General features: G+C 38.3%; 1 protein-coding gene across 44 annotated transcripts in view; it reads left to right on the forward strand.

Annotated features, from left to right (window-relative positions):
- The first annotated feature begins 389 nt into the window (after positions 1-389).
- The window catches only part of KCNMA1 (potassium calcium-activated channel subfamily M alpha 1), a 464,377-nt gene continuing 444,684 nt past the window's right edge, over positions 390-20,082 (forward strand). For 31 of the 44 annotated variants that reach the window (XM_035330303.1, XM_035330310.1, XM_035330316.1 and 28 more), the window contains exon 1: positions 390-1,093. In XM_035330303.1, the coding sequence (XP_035186194.1) occupies positions 779-1,093 (315 nt within the window). In that variant the 5' untranslated portion in view covers positions 390-778. The remainder of the gene's footprint in view (positions 1,094-20,082) is intronic. The other 13 variants (XM_035330305.1, XM_035330314.1, XM_035330315.1 and 10 more) reach the window with 1 other exon arrangement.

A 20,082-nucleotide genomic window follows, 5' to 3' on the forward strand; every position in this document is an offset into this window, starting at 1 on the left:
CAGCCTGCGGCCCGGAGGGAGCTCCCGGAGGATGGGCGAGGAGGAGGAGGCGGCACACGCACGGCTGGGCCAGCGGAGGATGAATTAGGAGCCACAGGAGGCTGCCGCCGGCACCGAGGGGGGAAGACGAGAGGAAGGGGCTGGACTTGGAAGAGGAGGAGGAGGAGGAGGGTGCGCAGGGGGGGGGACTGAGTATCGCTAATAACAAGTTAAAGACTAATAACAATAATAACAGACCACCTCCAGGAAGATCCGCGGCGGAGGCTGAGCGGTCCCCGCGGAGGCCAGCAGGGTTGCAGCGCTGGGTAGCTTGGAGAGACGCTCCGAGGCATCAGTCTGTGGTGGTGGTGGTGGCTGATTTTTTTTTGGGGGGTGGGCGGGGTGGGGGCCGTGTTTGCGGGAGAAGGAAGGGGTGGGAGTCGGAGGAGCGGACTACCTTTCCATTATTATTTTTATTTTTTTTTGTTGATATTATTTTCGCCGTGCAAGGAGAACGCTCCGAATTCACCGGCCTGTCGGCTCCCGAGAGGGACACGGGGATTGTTGCGGTCGCTTTTCTTTATTATTTTTTTTTTCCTTTTTTTTTTTTTTTTTTTTTTTCATCGGTCGGTTCGTTTGTTTTGATTTGGCTTTTTGTTGCCGTTATTCTCATTTTCCTTTTCCCGCTGAGCAGCAGCGGCGGCGGCGGCAGCAATATGGCTGGTGATGGGTTTTTTGGGGGGCGCTGGCGGCGGGAGGAGCTCTCGGAAGCCCCTGCGCGCCCGGCTCGCTGTTAGCTATGGCAAATGGCAGCGGCGGCGGCTCCTTCCCGGGCGGCAGCGGCGGCGGCGGCGGCCTTAGAATGAGTAACAATATCAACGCCAACAATCTCAACACAGACTCGTCCTCCTCCCCCGTCAATGTGCCCAAGATGGATGCGCTCATCATCCCGGTGACCATGGAGGTGCCCTGCGATAGCCGCGGACAGCGCATGTGGTGGGCTTTCCTCGCCTCATCCATGGTCACTTTCTTTGGGGGACTGTTTATCATCCTTCTGTGGAGGACCCTCAAGTACCTGTGGACTGTCTGCTGCCACTGCGGGGTCAAAAGCAAGGTAACTCCCCACCCCTTCCCTCCCCTTCCCTTCCTGCTGCTGGTGCTGGTCTGGTGCGGCGGTGGTGGTGAGGAGGAGGAGTAGGAGTCCAGCCTCGTATCCCGGGACACCTCGGCGAGGTGGCAGCGCAGGAGGTGCCACAGGGCTGGCGTAGGCTGGCAGCGTGCTGCTCCAGTGCGGTCGTCTGGGGCAATGTGGGGAGCGTGGCTGGGGGGCGAGGCACTGGGTGCAGCCCAGACAGGTGCCCCTCAGACTCTTCTGCGCCTCACAGCCCTCACAGGGATGCACACAGGTCTTGGTCTGGTGGCACCGAGGGTGCGCCTTGGGCCAGCTCACCCGCTTGGCGAGGTCCGTGCTGGCACGTCAGGACAGGATGGTTCAGAAGTTGGTGCGCGCCCCCTGGGACTGAGTAGGGTGGGAGCGAGTTCATGCCAAGCTAAACTCTTGATTCTCCTACAGTGTGAGAAACTTGGAGAAAATTAAGGTGAACTTCCCACTCAAGTAAATCTTGTCAAAGATAATTCCATTCCCTGAGAATCTCTTACATGTCTCTCTCATAAATTAAGGGTAGATATCCAAAGATGTTCCATGAATTCCCATGAAAGACATTAGGTCAGTATTCTTCTAATCCAATTGCAAAATTTTTGAGGCAACCACTCAAGTCTTTCAATTTTTGCACGTTAACAGCTGGAAGAAACTGTGGTACGTGAAGTAGGGTCGCCTTCTGATTTGAAGGAGACCCTTCAAGCCTAGGCTAAGAATCCACTCAGGTCCAGACTTTCATTTTTGTTTAAGACAAATGGGATAGAAAGCGTTAAGACTCTGTATTTGTGAAAGTGGATTTTGACAGACCCCAAAATAGACCAGCAGCTGGAGTTTCTCCCCTTCCCTTTTCACATTTTTTGGATTACAAATGGAATAATATCTGCTTCAGTTATTCCTGGCACACAGACACCCACAAAAACACACACACCTTTTAATATATGGTTGCTAGGTTGCTGGCTTGCTTTGACGTACAGTGAGCTGTCTTCCCCTTTCTCCTGTCCCCTCCCCCTAAACAGGCTTGATACTGCACGTAACCCAGCTCTGCAAGGATCTGACACTTAGGGAAACCAGAAAGAGAGTCTGAGAAGTTACGGTACTTTGTTGGTGCGTTTGTGTTGAGAGCTAGGTGAGTGTCCAGCTAGGATTGCCTGAAAGAATCCCTCCGTTGTGGCTGGAAGTAGGGCACTGGCCAAGAACCTGGCCTATCTGTGGAAGAAGAGATTGCTAGAGATACGGTATAAATAAAAGCTTTTAACTCAACCTTAAGCTGCAGGAAACCTTCCAGGCAGTATCACTTCTCTATAGACATTTTAAATTTTATTCAAAACCAAGCCTGAACTTTTTCAGATGTATTAGCCAGGTATGAAGACAAAGCTCAAATGAATTTGTGATAATAAATGTGTCTTGTAAAATATCAATTCTTACAACTGTAAAATACTTTTTTTTTTTTTTTTTTTTTTTTTTTTGAGAATGAAGGAGTAGTTAAGACTTATCCTCTGTATATCACTATCCTTCTATGTATATTTAGCATTTTCCTCTCTGCATGATGGGATAAATCTGCAAGGGCTATAAGGGATCCTGAAGAAAAAGAAAATGCTACAGGTTATAACCTACTGCTTCTTTCATTGAGCTAACTAAAAGTTAGGACTGAGAAGCTGCTGCGCATACTTCCTCTGCATAGTGTCTTTGTGGGTCTCAGTGGTTTGGTAGCTGTTGTTGGGACATGGTTGAAGAAGATCATTTATCTCTTAACCAATACAGAAAAGCATATCTAAATTGTCCTTAAACTTTCTTAGACTAAATGTATCTGTTAGCTAAATAACAGATACTGCCAGTGGGTTCCAGCTCTCCCAGTCTTAATGATTTGACAGACGGCAGCTACCTGGGGTTACAAGATTGGAGCTGATTCCATGCTCGAGACTTGAAGTAGCTAAGTGCATGAGTATCACTCCCTGGGGCAGGAGGATAGAGGGCTCTGCAGGTAGGGGGAGATAGACGTCTCTTTTTAGAGTGCGTCCCTTGCACTTCAAAAGGTTTTCAAGCCTCCCTTGAATAAGAACTTTCAAGGGCTGATCCTACATTCCTTCCATGCTAAAATGGGGAATTGGAGGGAATTCTGTGTGTGTAAGGAGCCATGAGTTACTGCAGAACACTTTTAAAATTATTTAGGGAATGAAGACTAACTGAAAGAAAAACTGGAAATGCCTTAAACTTGGCTGTTAACAAACACCCACTTTGTGCTGCATGGTAACTTGGGCAAGGGTGCCCAGGTGAGAAATGCAAATGCACGCTCATACTCTGTTGACTATATTGGACCTGTTAGCAGAAGCAGTTTTACGAGCAGTAGCTCCTCCTGCTGTGGAACTGAGGAATTTTTCTTCATGTTAGGACCTTTTCCTCACTGTGCTGCCTCTTCTGCTACTCTGTGGGTTGTAGCAAAGCTGGGATGTCCAACATCCTCTCATTATCTATGTAAAGAGTGGTCCCAGTGAATGAGCTAAGAGACGTCTTTTTCATATCTCTTTTCTTTGGCTTCTTGCTGGGTAACTCATGTATATTAAAAGGCAGAGGGCACAGAGTTACTATCCTAACACCTATATCCATACATGTTATTGCAAAGAACTGCAAAAAAATCATTTTCTTCCTGCTATACTCTAATCTCCACATTGAACTTCTCAGTTTTATCAGTGATGGTCAACTTTTTTAGTGGATGTAAGCCTTTTTAATGGCTGCATAGAAGAATTTAGAAAACTTTTTCCTCCTTAACTCATTGAATTTCAGGTTGGAATTCAAAAATGTGACATAAATAGTTTAACACTTCGTGGTATGAAATTTCAGTACAGTGTTTTTTTTGTTTGTTTGTTTGTTTTTGAGATAACGTCAAGATACAGTAAGTTGAGAATACTAAAACTTCTGGTAATAGAATGATAAGCATTGCCCCTTGAAATTCCATTCCAATTTATATTGCTATATACTAATAGAACATTAATATTAATCATATAGTACCAATGATGGCTGAAGTTACAGAATTTTTATGCTCCATGCTTCCTTTTTGAGATTACATTTGTTAAAATATGCTGAAAAGAAAAATGTAAATCTTGACCTGTGTTGTCAGTGTTTCATGTAATGTGAGTCATTACAGTTGAAGCCCTTCTTTTACTTTACTTAATGTGGTTTATAATTTTAAATGTAATTCTTGCAAAATAAGCTACAGTGATTTTGTGGAGATATAACAAATTATTTTTTTTTTCTCAGTGTTTACATTTGCATTTTAAGAAGCACTTAGATTTTGTTAAAGAACTTGTCTTCTGTTTGCTTTGTCCTTGTCCTTTGACCAACTCATTCCTGTTTGTATTTTAAAAGTAGAATACGAGATTCAAATTCAATGGGCTTCCTTTTGAGCAACTCCATTAGTTGTTCTTGTTCCTGGAAATAAAGTAATAATAAAAATAAAAAAGTGCAATGAAGTCTGCAGTTACACACAGTAGCTAAATAGTTATTGTACAATCTGTATTTCTTCTGATGTTATAGATCTGCTTCTGCATTTTCTGTGCTCCTGAAGGGCATTTTCTTTTTCATAAACATTAATGATGCTGTATGTTGACTTTGAACAATCTCTTAAACAAGAAGGTGCAGTGAAATGAGAAACAACAAGTTTGGGGCAGGACAGCTCCCGAAGCTGAGGAGCTGAAGTCCAGCATGAAGTGCACATTGTACCTGTCTGAAGAATGCCACACTGGACCCTGTACCACTGCTCCTGGGCTCCCCAGGGTGGAGGTACCTGTGTGCCCCGTTATGTCTTCAAGGCAGGTGCTAGTCTAGGTGCTGTCTGCGTCACTATGCCTGTGTTGGCATTATTCTAGTGTTGAAGAGCTTTTTCTCCCCACAATCCAGGACTCATCTGTATATCAGATGAAGTCCCTTGGTTATAGATGGCAGTTACTGGCCTGCAATGACAAGCCGCAATAGTGTTCTTTGATATTAGTCTATGTATTTGGGAAGTTTAATAAACTACACAGTGCTAGATTGGGTCAGTAGAAACTGACCAACATTGGTGTTTGTTGTCAATAGAAAAATTGAAGTTTTACTGGAAGTGCAATGTTTGCAGAAGGCCTCTTTGAGAAGCTGAGAATTTTCACCCAGGCCTATAAGGCCTGGGGAAGTTTGTAAATGGAAAAAATTCTGATTTCCCTAAAAGAAGAAGTGTTTTGGCCACACTGTCTCTTCGATAGCTCGGTTTGTTGATTCCCTAACAGTACTGAAGTAAATCTCCTCACCAAATAAAGCTAAAGAAACAAACTAAAAACAAGGCAGGCACTGTATACTCTGAAAAGTAGGAGAATACATTAGAAGGTGCTTGTGTGGAGACAATGCTGGAAATACCTTCACCTAAATCTGTGTGTGGAAGCCTCACCTTGACTCTCTCGATGGACTGAACAGAAGCGTATGAACAACTGGGAGGCTCAAGAGATTATCAGTGGGCTGCAAAGCATTTCACTCTTCAGTCACATGCTCAATCTGGCTCGAGAAACGGGAGTGTTACCATCTCATGGCCATCAGGCAGTCTGCATGTAAGCACCCTGCGAGCGTCCCACCGGACAGGTTGCCAGTTGAGACACGAGCACATTCTAGAGATCAAGGACTGGGAGAAGAGGTGCTTGCAGCTCTTTGCAGATGGTGTTCCTACAAGTGAATGAGACAGTGATATGAAGAGGGGTGTGTGGCTGTTTGCCACGCTGCTCGTCTCCTGTGAAATAGAAGGCACTTTCAGCTCTCTGGAGCTCGTAATGGATTTCACATTTTATAAAGACATGATAAAATTGGTTATGTATGCAGGAAAGAAAATGTATGGACAAGGATTTAAGCTGTATACCTAACAATCTTGACAAAAATGTTATTTTGATGCAGTGTAATACTTATTCTCAAGGCTTTGCAAGGCATATATTTGAGGAGAAAATCTATGCTCAGAAAGAATTTGCAACTCTCACACATTTGCGAGTCTGTAGATGTTGGTTGGAAACCATTAGATTTCACATTTTTTTCCAGTTTAGCACAACAGAAGAAATGCCTGTAATAGGGAACAAAAAGCTTTTTAGTAACAATGATCTATGTACACAGTTTTGATGCTGTGGGATTTCTGGTACAGAGTGAGGGCAGTTTACAGCCCCGGATACAGAAACACTGAAAATTTAGAGAGCACTGGTCCTAACTATAATCTCTGTAGGGACAGGATCTAATGATTATAATTAGAAAAGCAGTGATGTTCCATGTCTGTCCTGTACTGTTGCAAGAAGGTGGATTGCGAATCTTAGTCATTGAGTGTCCTTCCTGAGACAGATCTTAAGCAGCAGCAGTAATCTCTAGTCAGCAGGCAAAATGCGAACAATGGTCACTGTTCTCCCCAGAGGGATTTGCAGAGATTGGCTCTGCTATTCTGTGGAATCTAGCTCACATTGATGAAAGTTTATGTGAATTTCAGGGTTGGCTGGTAATAATTCCTCTGCAAGATCAGGCTCTCATTCAGAAGCAATGATGCATTCTAGCATTAAAGGCAGGACAGAAGTTCCAGAGAAGTTAGTCAGATGGAAGAATAAAATAATTTTGGAAGAAATTAGGGGATGGGGTATTCTCTGGGTTCTGTTAAGTACTTATAGTAACCCTGCATATAATTATGTATTTCACATATATGAAGATTATCAAATTGTCAGTGGGAAGTCTAAGAAGGACTGTGAATACAAGTCAGGTGGAATTTTTCTAAGGGAAAGATTGCTGGAAAATTGCATGTGTGGATGTTAATAGTCAAAAAATATTTTTCTCTCCCACATATAATTTCAGAGATAAAAAGAAAGGGACTACAACTGAAAAAGCTTTCTCAATATGCATTGTTTCTGTCCTGGATTCAGATGCTGCTACATGGTTGAGTGCTTATAGCCTAACTCTTTCTCCTGTCCTCTGACAGGACAGTGCCAAACCCATTAGATCATAAAGCTAGAGCAGAGTTTATACCAACTTTACACAGGGGTAAGTACACCTTCCAGATTCAGCCTTATGGTCTGTAAGTGCAAGTACTCTCTGTGGCACATAGGTTTTCTTGGGTGACAAAAGAAGGTGGCAATGCAGTAGAAGTTGCTGTTAGCACTTTGGCCAATAATATAGCTGCATGAATAAACAAAAAAGATACCTGTTTTCCATGCCTGTCAGAGATGCATTGGTCAGGAAAGGCCCATTTTGAATCCTGATGGTATTAATAGCCTGAGAATACATCGGGCTTGCATCTGTGAAAGGAACACTTTATTCCCATATATAGTATGCGTGGTTCTGTTTAAATGAATGTGCTGTCACTGACATGTGTTGAGTTCAGTTTGCTTTGAGATGATATATTGCATATATTTGTCAGCTTCAGAGCTACAGAAACTGAGAGCATTATCCAAAGCCTCTTGAAATAGAGGGAGACAATCCTAATAACTTCAATGGTTTTGGACTCGGGCCTAGATGTTCACAGTGTTCTAGATGAATCCGATATTTTTTGTTCAAATGATTCTTATGTTAACATTTTAAGCTTTTAAAAGCTTTTTTCTTTTATTGTAGGGACATATATTTACTTGGCTTGTGGCCATTATGTCTGGGATTTCCACATTAGAAACAATATTTAAAAATCACACAAGGTATGTTTCCATTCCAGTTAAGACTTCCACCTCCTTCCAGACCCCTTGCTCTTGGAAATCAAAATTTGTGTGCTTGAACTGTTGGCAATATCTCATCATGGCATCTCTGCTGCAAGCTTATGTGCAAGGACAAGCATTGGGTATTTTTTAGGGATGCAGTAAGTGCCCACTTGATGGAATTGGCAAAGGTCCCTTGCCCTGTGGCTCACCTGCAGGACAGAAATGCGTTTGCAGTCCTGGAAATCCCTTTGCATGCCCTTATCACCACCTAATTTACATAGATGCATAGATATCAGAACTGCTAACATAAAGTGGGTAAAAAAAAAAAAGTCTCATTACCAAGCTGAAAGGCTGTTGAGAAATGCTGTACCATAATAAGCAATTGTAACATAACAAAACAACTGAGCTAGAATTTGAGAGGCTTGTCACAATAACTGTTAGATGCAGCTTTACTGTGCTGCACTTTAAATTATTTTATATATACTGAAGAATACAGTTATAATACAGATCTGTTCCCCTTTGTCCAAGCAAATGCTAACTAAATATTTGTCATTTTCTTTTTGATATATTTCATCAATTTCACAGTATCTTTTAGATTCTTATGTAATGTGTTATCTCTTACTTGTTAAACTGAAAAGGTGACTCACTCTAAATGTGCTATTAATAATGAGAGCAACTGTAGCAGTATTGATGCTGGATTTATTTTCTACTTTAAGATTGGGAGAAACATAATAGATATGTCTTTAAAAAAACAATATTTTCTACTTTAAGATTGGGAGAAACATAATAGATATGTATTAAAAAACAATTTGCAAATGATGGCCTTTATAGTACAAAAATAAAGTGAATAACAGTGTTGTATTTGATTATTTGTTTTAGCATCTTTTTTTTTTTTTTTTTTTTTTTCTCCATATTATTAACTTTATTAAACTCATTTTAGTTGTGATTATGTGCTGGTATTCTGCTGGACAGGTTATCTGAAACAGGTTCCTGTAACAACAGTCATAGTTGGAGTAGAGCACTTCAGAAGCTTTCAAATATACTGGCAAATTCTTTGACTACCAGTGACTGGCCATCACTTTTTTGACAGTGAGTTTGCCAGTCAACAGGTCAATGTTGTGTCATGTTTTTACATTTTCTAGGTTACCCTACTATAAATAGGGTTTCATGAGGAAGCTAATATACTCTAAGTGGGTTTTAAGGACTGAAACAAACAAACAACAACAACAACACAAAAACACCTTCCTTTTGCATTTTTCTTTTTATCACTTGGAATGAAAGCACAATCTAGTTAGAAGAAAACTGCATGGTCTGTCTATATGTGGTGCTAATGTTTCTCTGCATAAAGCAATTTTTTAATGCTTTAGTTATACACATAAGATAAATTGGTTGTATTATGTGGGAAGTTTTTACCAGCTTCCTGTGTTAGTTGTCTTCTATTCCAGGTGGATTTATATCAAAGGCTTCTGATTCCATCAACATTAGAAACAGTGAACAGCTATGTTCACATTATCTTCATATCATTTCAGGTTTTCAGCAATGATGTATACCTTGGGTCCTTTACTGCAGTTTTATGTTTCTACTGTCTGCAGGATAAGGTTATGGTCTGTTATGCTTTTTTACAGAGATATGGATTATATTCTTAGGATTTTTTTTCCTTTGGTTTAAGGTCATATAACATTTGACTAAATGCTCCTTTTCATCCTCTGACACCTTCTTACACGTGTAAGTTATAATGTTGTCTTTTCATGAGTAATAAAAGCAGAATTCAAATTCCATATCTGTTGTTCCTTAGCCCCCCCCCCCCCTTTTTTTTTTCCTATTCACAAAAAATCATTTTACTTGCATCCTTGGAATGTGTCATCAGAATCTAATAAAGTTTTCATTTACTAAAAGTGGCAAATGCAATCCAAAGTGTTCAGATTTGACTCTGTCTGAATGATTTAAATCATATTTTTTTCATGTTAACATAATGATATGTACTGTAGGAAAACCTTGACATATTTCAGTTGATTGATAAGATGTGATTCTAGGAGTGGAAGAAAAAACATTTTGATATTTTGAGATCAAATCTTTTGATTTTCAATTGATGGCATTATGTTTGTTATTAAGTTGTGAATATTTTTTAAAGAAAACTCATACAGCAGCTATTTAGGTCAGTATGTGGAACTTCAGTCAACACTTGCACAAAACACTTTATTAGACACCAAAATTTATTTTATATTTAAGGTCTGAATAAAAAGTTTGATTTCAGAGACAGTGATAACTTCAGATGGTTTCAGAAAGAGGCAATGTTAATCTAGTCTTGAAAACTTATTTCCTTATTTAGGTATTTGTCAGTGAACATAGCTAAAATCCAGCTACTTACCATTTTCTTTTGATGTTGACCTTATACAGCATATTCTGGACCTCAAGCTGAATAGGGTCTGCCTAAGCTCCTGGATTCTTTTCTTTGTATATTTAAACAGTGGACAAGGTACTTCAGTGTTTGTGAAGTTACACGCTGTTTTAAAGCTTTTAAAAGCAGTAGTGTCTTTTGTATTAACATCTAATACTCTAATTTTAATGTTCTTCAGAGGTTGATACACACCCCTTAAACAGAAGTATTTATTTCAAGCCAATTTCTTTTTTTTTTTTTTTTTAGAAATAACTTCACTAAAAATAGGTGAGAAGCAAATTTTTCATGCTCCCATATTAAAATTATGAGGAGTAATATGAGGTTATTGTTTCTATGGCTACAGTGATTTTAATAAGGCTGCACATAAACTTTGCCTTGATTGACTGTACATGCAAAATTAGTCTGGGCTGAAGGTGAGAAACGCTAATGTTTTGGTGAATAGATCTTAGTCGTAGTCCTGTGCAGCTGCATACGAAAGTAAAATGTGTCCTTACAACTGACTGTAGAAAGTTTATTCAGAAACCTTTCTTTTTTGTTAAGGAGTGGTTGAATGAGAGGATGTGTATTTACACTTTGTAGAGGTGGAAAATACTTAAACCTCTAGGGTGAAATGTTTAATTACTTTTCAAGCAACAAAGTAAATCCAGAATTTTATGGGCTTCTCTGTTTACTTCAAGTACATGGAGAAATAGAACATGAGGTTTTGAAACAGGTAGTATTTCAGTATGAAACAGGCCAAGGGTACTGCAGAAAAGACTCCAAGCTTGCATTGCATACAGCAAAAAAGAAAGCTTTTGGGTTACTAAGTATCAAAATCCTTTACTAGTGCTCAGATAGGGCATTGCCATGTCCTGTTAACAGGTGGGCCAGATTACACTCTCTGTGGATTTGGGGGATGTGGATGGGTGTTGCAGGCTGGGGGGCATGGAGGAAGGGATGGGATCATGGCAGGTAAAGCTTGAGGTGGCTGGTCAGCATTTATCTTGCACCTGTGCACTCCTGAGATGTTGGGAGTGAGTGAATTTTGATTAGAGTATGCTTGATTACACAATTAATTCTGTGAAGGTGTTTAAGCCATGTGATGTTATGTTTACATCAACTTTATGGCTTCATATGAAGTTAAAGTGATGTAGGCCATGCCTCATCTCTTCTAATGTCTGTTTAAGCAAAGCTATGTCATTGACCACTTAAAAAAAATCCCACAGAGCAAGTTAAGTGTTTTATGGCTGCAGTGTTTTTGATTAGGTCTTGTAAGACTGGCTTTATCATCCTGAGGTCATGGTTTGACACTGCTAATAAATCCAAACTGTAAAGTCTGGGAGGAGACTCTGCAAGGTAGCGGACCTATGTTGAGGACCGGCAGTGACCACCAGCCAACAGTAACTCCTGATCCTTAGCTGCATTTTTAGGTGCTTTTGCTGAGCAGAAAGGATCTCATGGGTAAAATTTAAATACGAAAAAGTTTTAAAAGTGAGGTGGATTTCACTATTAGACATCACTCCAATAGACATTCTACTCTATTAGACATAAAAGTATTAATTTAATGATGTCCTTTTGGTGAATGTATCTTTGTTCCTTTCAGTGTTTTAGCCAGATAAGGAATGCACTTTTAAAAGTAAATTCCAGCTTTTCTGGAGTTGGTAAGAGGATTGCCTTCAGGTGAAACTATGTAGGGAGATGAGCTCCAGCACACCTAATACACTCACTGCACTTGCTAACAGGTATTCAGTCCCCAGAGCTATCCTTGAGGGTATAAATGCTGAAGCACAGATAGCATGAAACTCCTATGTTCTTTTAATATACTTCAGTTTTTGCAAATGTGCAGTTAATCTGATCAGACAATGCTTTTAGGGGAAAAAATCCACCACATCATTGTTTTTGTCATGTTCTTGGCTTTATTTTTCTTTCTTTTTGATGTGGGATTTTTGTTTTTAAATCACTATAACATATGTACAGTTTCCTACGATTGCTCTTCCAGAGAGCTCTTTTTTTTTTCTACTGTGCTGTAATGTTAATTTTGGAGTTCAGTTTTCTTTCATGGGCTTCTTTCTGTGCCTTGGCTGTTGTGACCTTGGCAGCCTACTGTGATGGGAAAATGAACCAACAGGTCGGTGAAGGTCATGGTAAAAGACTTATGACTTTGGATGACCCAATATTGCCTTACAATATCACAGGTGTTGGGCTGTGACAGAACTAGTGATCCATTTCAGTGTAAATATTCTAAAATAGTCTTTTATTTATTGATTTTTATGAGGGTTCTGAAGGGTGTATGAAATTGGTATGGATAAAGATATTTTATATCCTGACTGAGGAGAAATGGAATTGTTTTGGGACAGACTGTTTTTAAGCAGGTGTTGCATGTTTGAACTAGAGGAAAAAAAAGTGTTACAGACTGTGATAACAGGTGATATAGCTTAGTGCCCAAGCTGTTTTCCGAGGGCTTTTCATGTCACTGTAAACTTGAGCTCTGGGGCTTTTACTTTTAAAAACTTTTAAAGGAAGTGGAGAGAAAGGTCATGACAGTTTCAATTAAAGGTAAAAGTTCTAAAAAAGCTTCTGGGAATATAAACTGAATTGTAAACATTCGTGTGTATTTGTATTCTCTCAGGTCTCTTAAAGTGTCATTTTGTAAACAAGTAGAAGCATTATTTGAAGTGTGGGCTTTTTTAGTAGCAATATTTCACAGATTTAATTGTCTTTTTCATTGGGACAGGTAGTGTTGGTCTTGAGAGTGGGCTGTCTTCAGCTGTGAATGCATGACTGTAGTTTCTGTTAGTTTGTAAAATACTTGTTTGTCTTAAAGTAATGAGTGGATGTAAGCTGTTGTTCAACTCCCAGAGAAAAATATGTCACATCTGTGTCTTTTGAAATCAATGAACTTAACTGTGATAGGTAAATGGAAATCTGTTCTGTGATGGCAATTCATCTGAGCAAATTGCTTGTCTTGAGACTATAGCAGTGCTTTAATCATTAATATTAGTTAAAGTAGAGGGTTATTCATCTCTGTAATTACATTTGTATTGGTTCCTGGGTCTGTTTCTATTTGGTCAGAGTAATTTGATGTATTCGGGCTCATTTCTAATAGTTTAAAAGAACATCAAAGATAACTTAAATTTTAGTTCCTTTGTTATATTAAAATAACTAAAATTTGTGTTTTAATTCAATACAGATTCTTTTGTAGACAATGCTTCATTAATGTTAAGTATTTGAAAGATCATTCAGTTGTTCAGAATTTAATTATAGGTTGTTTTTATTTGTCTTCTTGCCTTAGGCTTTTGATTAGTTCACATAGTGTTGAGTCTGCACCCCATAAGTATACCACTAGAAGGTGAAAACCTGAAGTTCTTAAATGATTCTGTAACATTAAGAGTAAAAAGTCATGGAAATGTTTTAACATCAGGAGAGATGTAACGTGTCGATTATGCAGACAGACTTTGGAGAGGTAGCAGCACTTGTTGTGAGTCAGTCTGTGTTTAATTTTGATATATTTGAAGCAAAATTCATTCCTGTGCTGTGTTGGTTTTTCTATATCATTTAAGCTCCTTTTATAGGTCTGAAAGGCTTGCGCTATTTTTGTAGTATTTTCTGCAAGTGGGAAAAGTCATTGTTAGTGTTCCAGGATAGTGGTTTCAAATGTACCACTCGATACAAGGAGCATAGCGTATTTGAAATTGGATGTAGCAATTCGAAAAGTCCATCTGAAACATCAAAATACCCAAGGGAGAATCTGAATGTTACTTCTGAAAATTATTGTAGTATTCAGAAGCCATGTAGTTTTGCAGGCATATTTATACCAGATCCTATTGCTGGTATATTGCAAAGGGGAAATTCTCTGCCTCATGCATTCTGTGCATGATAATGAGATAATGAGAGATACAGGAGAGGTGGAGAGTTGTAAAGTACTGGTTTGCCCAAGTCCATGTAAAGCGACCTAGTAATCAAGATAAGATGACTTCGTTCGTATCCACTTGCTCTATTTGTCCAAGTTACAAAGGAAACATAGCTTGCGAGTCCCTTACAGCAGTTTCTATTTTTAAGGAACTGCAGGTGGTTAAAACTTTCAGAAACAGATAGTAAAAGAAATAAAAAGTCTTTATTTTGGATGAAATGAAAATTTAATTGTAATGTGTTGCAGGATTTGGTTGAAAGAATCGACAAGTAACATGATAGAGGGAATGAAGACTGCCTAGAAGGGAATCTGTGTAGTTCGGTATGCAGGGTGTTTGGCTTTCACTTTGTCTGTGTGTAGACACTGAATATGCTTGCTCTACTGCCATAATAAAATGGCTTTTGAGCCATTCGAACTGACTAAAGAATAATGTTACTCTTAGAGTCTAGGAAGGTTCCCAGTTAAGCATATGCTTGTTGATTGTACTATTTTTAGCTTTTTTGAACCACACATGTTCTCCCCAGATAATTATTTGTGAATGCTGTATTCTGTTCTTAAAAGGAAAATTGCTGTCTAGATATATATATATATTTGTATCCAAGAAAGGAAATAACCAGGGTTCTTGTCAGTGCTTTACTTCTTTGAAATCCCAGGAGACAGGGCAAATTAATTAAATTTAAAATGGATCTATCTGGTAGTGCTAGCAATGCCAGGGGAGGAGAACAGGTGAAAGAATCTGAGCCAGAATAAACATACAATGTGTTATATAACCTGTAATGTAATTTGTGGCACATCACAAATGAAGACTGATCTTTCTGTTACTTACTGTTTGTTTAGAACATGGTTTATAAGTCAAAGGGTTCATGAAATTCTGTATGGGAAACATTTGTTTCTGCTGTATTGCTAATCAGGTAGATTTTTGTTTGTTTGTTATTAAATAAGTCACATGCATTTAATCTATCTTATAAATGATACATAATTCCCTGTATGGGTATGGATTGGTTTAAAAATAAATGGATTGAATTGTTTGAAATGAAAATTAAACTAGGTTACTATTTCAGAGCAATAGTGAAAATGTTTAACACTTGAAAATCTATTATCCAAAATGAGTATTGTCACAGGTATACAGCTAACTCAATTTCATTCTGAAATTTATATTTCTCTAAGAAGAATACAAAATGTCTACGCAGATGTTTTTGTTGCCCAAATTACATTGTTCTTGAAGTTCTCTGCAGTACTTTGAATGCAGTCATTGCAACACTGGGAATAGGAATGTGAAAATGACTGTAAAAATTGAATTGTATTACCTGATTTGGGAGGCATGCAAAAGGTAAACAGCATAAATACTGGAAAGAAGTGAATTAGATTAGAAAAGAAAAGGCAATGAAGAGATTTAAGATTGTGTCTGTAGTTTGGCAGGGTTCCTTAATGCACACTGCATTTTTGTTATGGCACAAGTTAGGCATGATTTCTATGTCATTGACTGTGTTATGGAACATATGTTTGATAATGCACAGTTTTGGGGGAAATGTTTCATGAGGGCAGAGCAGGTGTTAGGCCTTTTGGCATGAGTTGAAAAGAAATGGGGGAAGTAAGGCATAGAGCTCTTGTGAACTCTGGGAGCTGAGTGAGTAGGTCTTTATCTGGTTTATGGAAATCTCATTACCTGCCTTTAAGTCAAATTTCATCCTCATCCACCAATTATTTTTCTGCCTACTGTGTAAGTTTCTCCTTTTTGGGGAAAGAAAAGAACAAAGCACACACATACAATTATGATGGTATTTCCCATGAAGAATGGGAGGAATTTCTTGCATGTCTTTCCTGAGTTTCCAATCCTCATGTGAAAGATTGTAGGTGGATTCGTATAAAATTGATTGTCTTTCCATAGTGGAGAGCATTAAAATTAACTTTTAATAAATAATAGTCTGCCAAAATTTGAATGCTTACAAAACTGTCAGTTTAACTGGGTTTTATATACCCAGGAAAGGGAAAAGGTGGTGTACTGAAAGTCTTTTATTTCCTGTCAGGAAAAAAAATATATATATATTTGACTTCCTAAAAATATTTCATACTATGAGGCTAAAAATTGAAGCAAATTAAGCTTTCTTCACTTTCCACTTTCAATAATTGTCTTGACAAGTCTTTATAATTGCAAGGAGTCTTTCCAAAGTAGAAGCAAACTTGTCAATTGTGAAAATCTATGCAATCCATCAGCTGCGTTTTCTGCCTAGCTGTGTTCTGTGAATAGTTATAAAATTCTGTCCATATATAATATACAAAAATGTGTATTTTATGACTAAATCCTTTATTAACACCTACATCCAAGTTAGGTGTTCTATCAGAATAAATGAGATTTATGCTCATTTTCACATCTGTAATAGATTGTGGAAAGCAAGCAAGAATATGCAATTTGTTTCTCTTTAGTGGATATAAATTCAATAGCCCCTTCAAATCAATTGGACAATCAGGAAGGATTTAGCAACAAAACAACTATAAAAGCTGTGGTCAACCATTTGATATGTTGTGTTGGTTTTTAATAATTCATCAGTTTTCATACCCTTGTAGATTTGTTAAGAACTTTGTGGTTTGTTTGTTCAAACTGGTATTATAGCAGAAGCACAGAAGTATGCTGTAAAAGGCAAACTTGCTGGATGATGAGCCCTTGGGAAATTTTGATGCAACTTTCCAAGACTATAATTAAAGTAAGAAGTTGCAAGATGAGAGCGATATATGTTGCAGATGTAGCTGACCTGTGAAAAGCAAGTGTTGAATATTAACTATTTTTTTCAAGTTCTTGGTGCATTCATACATTTCATTCCCACGCTCTTTGGTGTCTGTATAGTTCACTTAACTCTTCAGTGCACTGTTTTTGGATTTAGCTTTGTTTTTTTTTCATACTATCTGAAGTTTCTTCTCTTAACATAGAATGAGGTACGCATGAAAATAAATTACATAGAGGCTATCGATCCATGTTTGGAAACTTTCTTTTTTCCAGAGGTGAACATCAGAACATGGAGACCATTGCCTCCGGAGTATACTTTATATTTCCTGGTTTGTGGCATGATTTTGGCAAGACTGATTACCAGAAGTCAGGGAGGCTTTATTGCTGTTTATATATGTTTACATGAGAAATAAGTTGATTTCTCAGACTCCTCCCTGTTGCAAATAGAGGCCTAAAATAGTTATTTGCAATATATATGGGAGTGTAATGCTTCCTATGTTACTCAAAGCTTTGCTACTCCACAGGGTTGCTCAATTGAGTTGGAAAATACATAGTACATCAAGTCACATTTGAATGCAGAAGTCTTACATCTAAAATAGCTTCAGTTATCACCCACCTTCATATATTTCCCTCTTTTTAAGCCTCATGAGTACTCCACTAGGCATCTTAGGCTGAGCTGAATTAGGCTAGAAATGGTTTTAGGCCAAGAAGGATTGGAGCTGATTGATCAGTACAGCAGAGACATGCAGTATCTTGCAGTTCAAAGGTGCTCTGAAATCTTGGGCTTCCAAACATGCTGAGATTCTGCAGTCTGACTTTCAATTTAATCTGTGAATGCTCGGTATTAGAGAGGAATAGAACCTTAAGTGATTTTTAATTTATCCAGATTACTTCCTGATTACTTTGGTGCTATACAATGAAATCCTTGTATTCTTTTTGGAAGATAAACTCTTGCTACAGAACATGTTAGGAAGTATACATTAATCTTGTAGACGCTTAAAATATAGCTTAGTCACCAGATAATGGTTAAAACAGAAGCCTTCTGCCTTATCCTTTCCTGACTAGATGTTAAAAAAAAAAAAAAAAGCTAACAAGATTACTATAGTTTTCTATACTGATAGTTGCAGCAGAGAGAAAAAAACTAACGTTTGATGTCTTAGAATAGTTAGTGGTGGAATTTGATTTTAGAAGCTATCAAGAAATAGTTTTTGGTCATTTCAAATAAAACAATAATTTAAGGAAGTTCTTAAAACTTCTACATGTGGTTGCATGGTGGACAAATAGTGTACTATGTTATCACAACCCCTAATCATACTTCACAAGCAAATGCTGTATAAGTATTTGTTGGAAACTGCTTTTTCTAAAAAGTCAGAGGGAAATTTTACCGAGTATTTGCATAGAGGTCTCTGAAAAATGTAACTTTTTTACAGCATTACCTAGAGTGACTTATTGTCTGAATACTTTTGAGGTCTCAGGATCTTTGTGTGTGGCATTTATGCAAATACAGTTGGCAAATGTGCAACTGAAACCATTCAGAGGACTAGATGAGTGCAGATTTAGTCTTTCTTTTCTATTGTGTTTTTATTCTTCATCTAAATTATGGTGTTCTGATACAGTGCACTGAGAAATGCCTTAAAAGAAGTTGTGCTATATCACTTCATGACTTCCTTGCAGCTTTATTTTTCCATTTTACTGGGTAAACAGTTGTTTTTTTCTCTTTTGTCTAAGCTGTTTTCCAGTGAAATAGTTCTGTCATCACAGATGATCCCCACTGTTTGTTCAGCCAAATGTCACTTAGGTTACCCACCCTTATCCTGTCTTCACCTCCTGCTTGTGCCCCATTTCTTTTGTTAAGAAGAGCCATTCTGTGGCTTGGTACAAATACCTACTTCTAGTATGCCATCTTTAGATTACTTTGAGCAAGTATCACATAGATCTGTTATTTACTTCAAGAAATACATTACAATATACTACTTAATGCCAGCACAAGACTGAGTGCTAGTCCCCCTGTGGTTTTTCTAATGATATCATGACCCTGGGGGTGATGAGTTTGTGTTAATGCATGTATCATATAGGAATTAGAATCAGGTGGTGTGTCAGTGCGATACTATAGTGTATGGTTACGGAGATCTTGTCTAGTTGTGGGTGCATTTTCCCTGTCAGCCTGTATATTACTTTGCCTAAAGAGTTATCAAGTTTTTTCTTTTTTTAAAAAAATTGCCTCAGTTCTGGTCCTCCTGACACTTTAGTGTGAAGTCTTACTAACATAAAATAAGTCTTATGATTAAAACAATTTCCGTGACGGTTCTCAATCTGAAGTTTGGCTCTGTGCCACTGTTAGTCAGAGTGTTCTGTCAGCAGCCATGTTTGTTGGGCTGGCTGACTGGAGACCTTTCCTGGGAGGTGGAGGTGGTAGAGGTTAAAAGATGGCACAATCCCTGAAGTGAAATAACACAGTGTGTTTAAAAATGTTATCCCATCCTGTTTTTTAATGCATATAGCAAGTAGTCTTAGTGGAGTCCAACTTGAACTTAAATCACTTTGATCTTGTTGGAACTGAAACACTTGTTCCATAATGTTCTGAGATCTCTCTGTTTGTATTGAAGTTGCTGGCAGTTGAGGTTCTTAAATCAGTATGAAATTCTTAACTGCATAATTTATTACTGTTATGGATAGAAATGGGCCAGTGCCAAAGGCTGATATCCAAATACAGGGATTTGGAATCTAGTCCAAGAATTCAACATAAACTCAGCAAATCCTGGGCCAGGACTGGTGGCTTTCTAGTATGAATACTCCAGGTCCAAAGCTGTTTATCATCTCAGTAAAATTCCAGCATTTGAAAAGGTCAGCTGTTTAATTCTTTAAGTATTGAAAATATGCTGATAACAGTTTTAAGGGGGTTATTGAGTTTGAAAACATGAGAATGTGAGGGTTTTTGTGATTCCCTGAGTAGACTGCTTCCAGAGATGAAATCTCTTTAAATAGAGACTCTCAGACGAACTGAAATTTGCCACCAAGATGAATAATTAAAGAAGAAAAACAAACAGAAGTACTAAAGCCTTACAGAGACTGGTTTTCTATAGCACTAGAAATACTGTGACTTCGTGTTTTATTTTTAGCAGCAAAGATCCCAGAGGGTAATGGAGAGTTATATGATGTGAGGGACCTTTTTATTTTTGAGAATTGATACTGAGATCTGATAATTTCATGTTTTTCTTTATTTTCCTTTAAAGAACACTTACTGAAAGAAGAAGATGCCTCCCTTAAGTT

This window comes from Oxyura jamaicensis, chromosome 6 (genome assembly GCF_011077185.1).
Source record: "Oxyura jamaicensis isolate SHBP4307 breed ruddy duck chromosome 6, BPBGC_Ojam_1.0, whole genome shotgun sequence".
NCBI lineage: Eukaryota > Metazoa > Chordata > Aves > Anseriformes > Anatidae > Oxyura > Oxyura jamaicensis.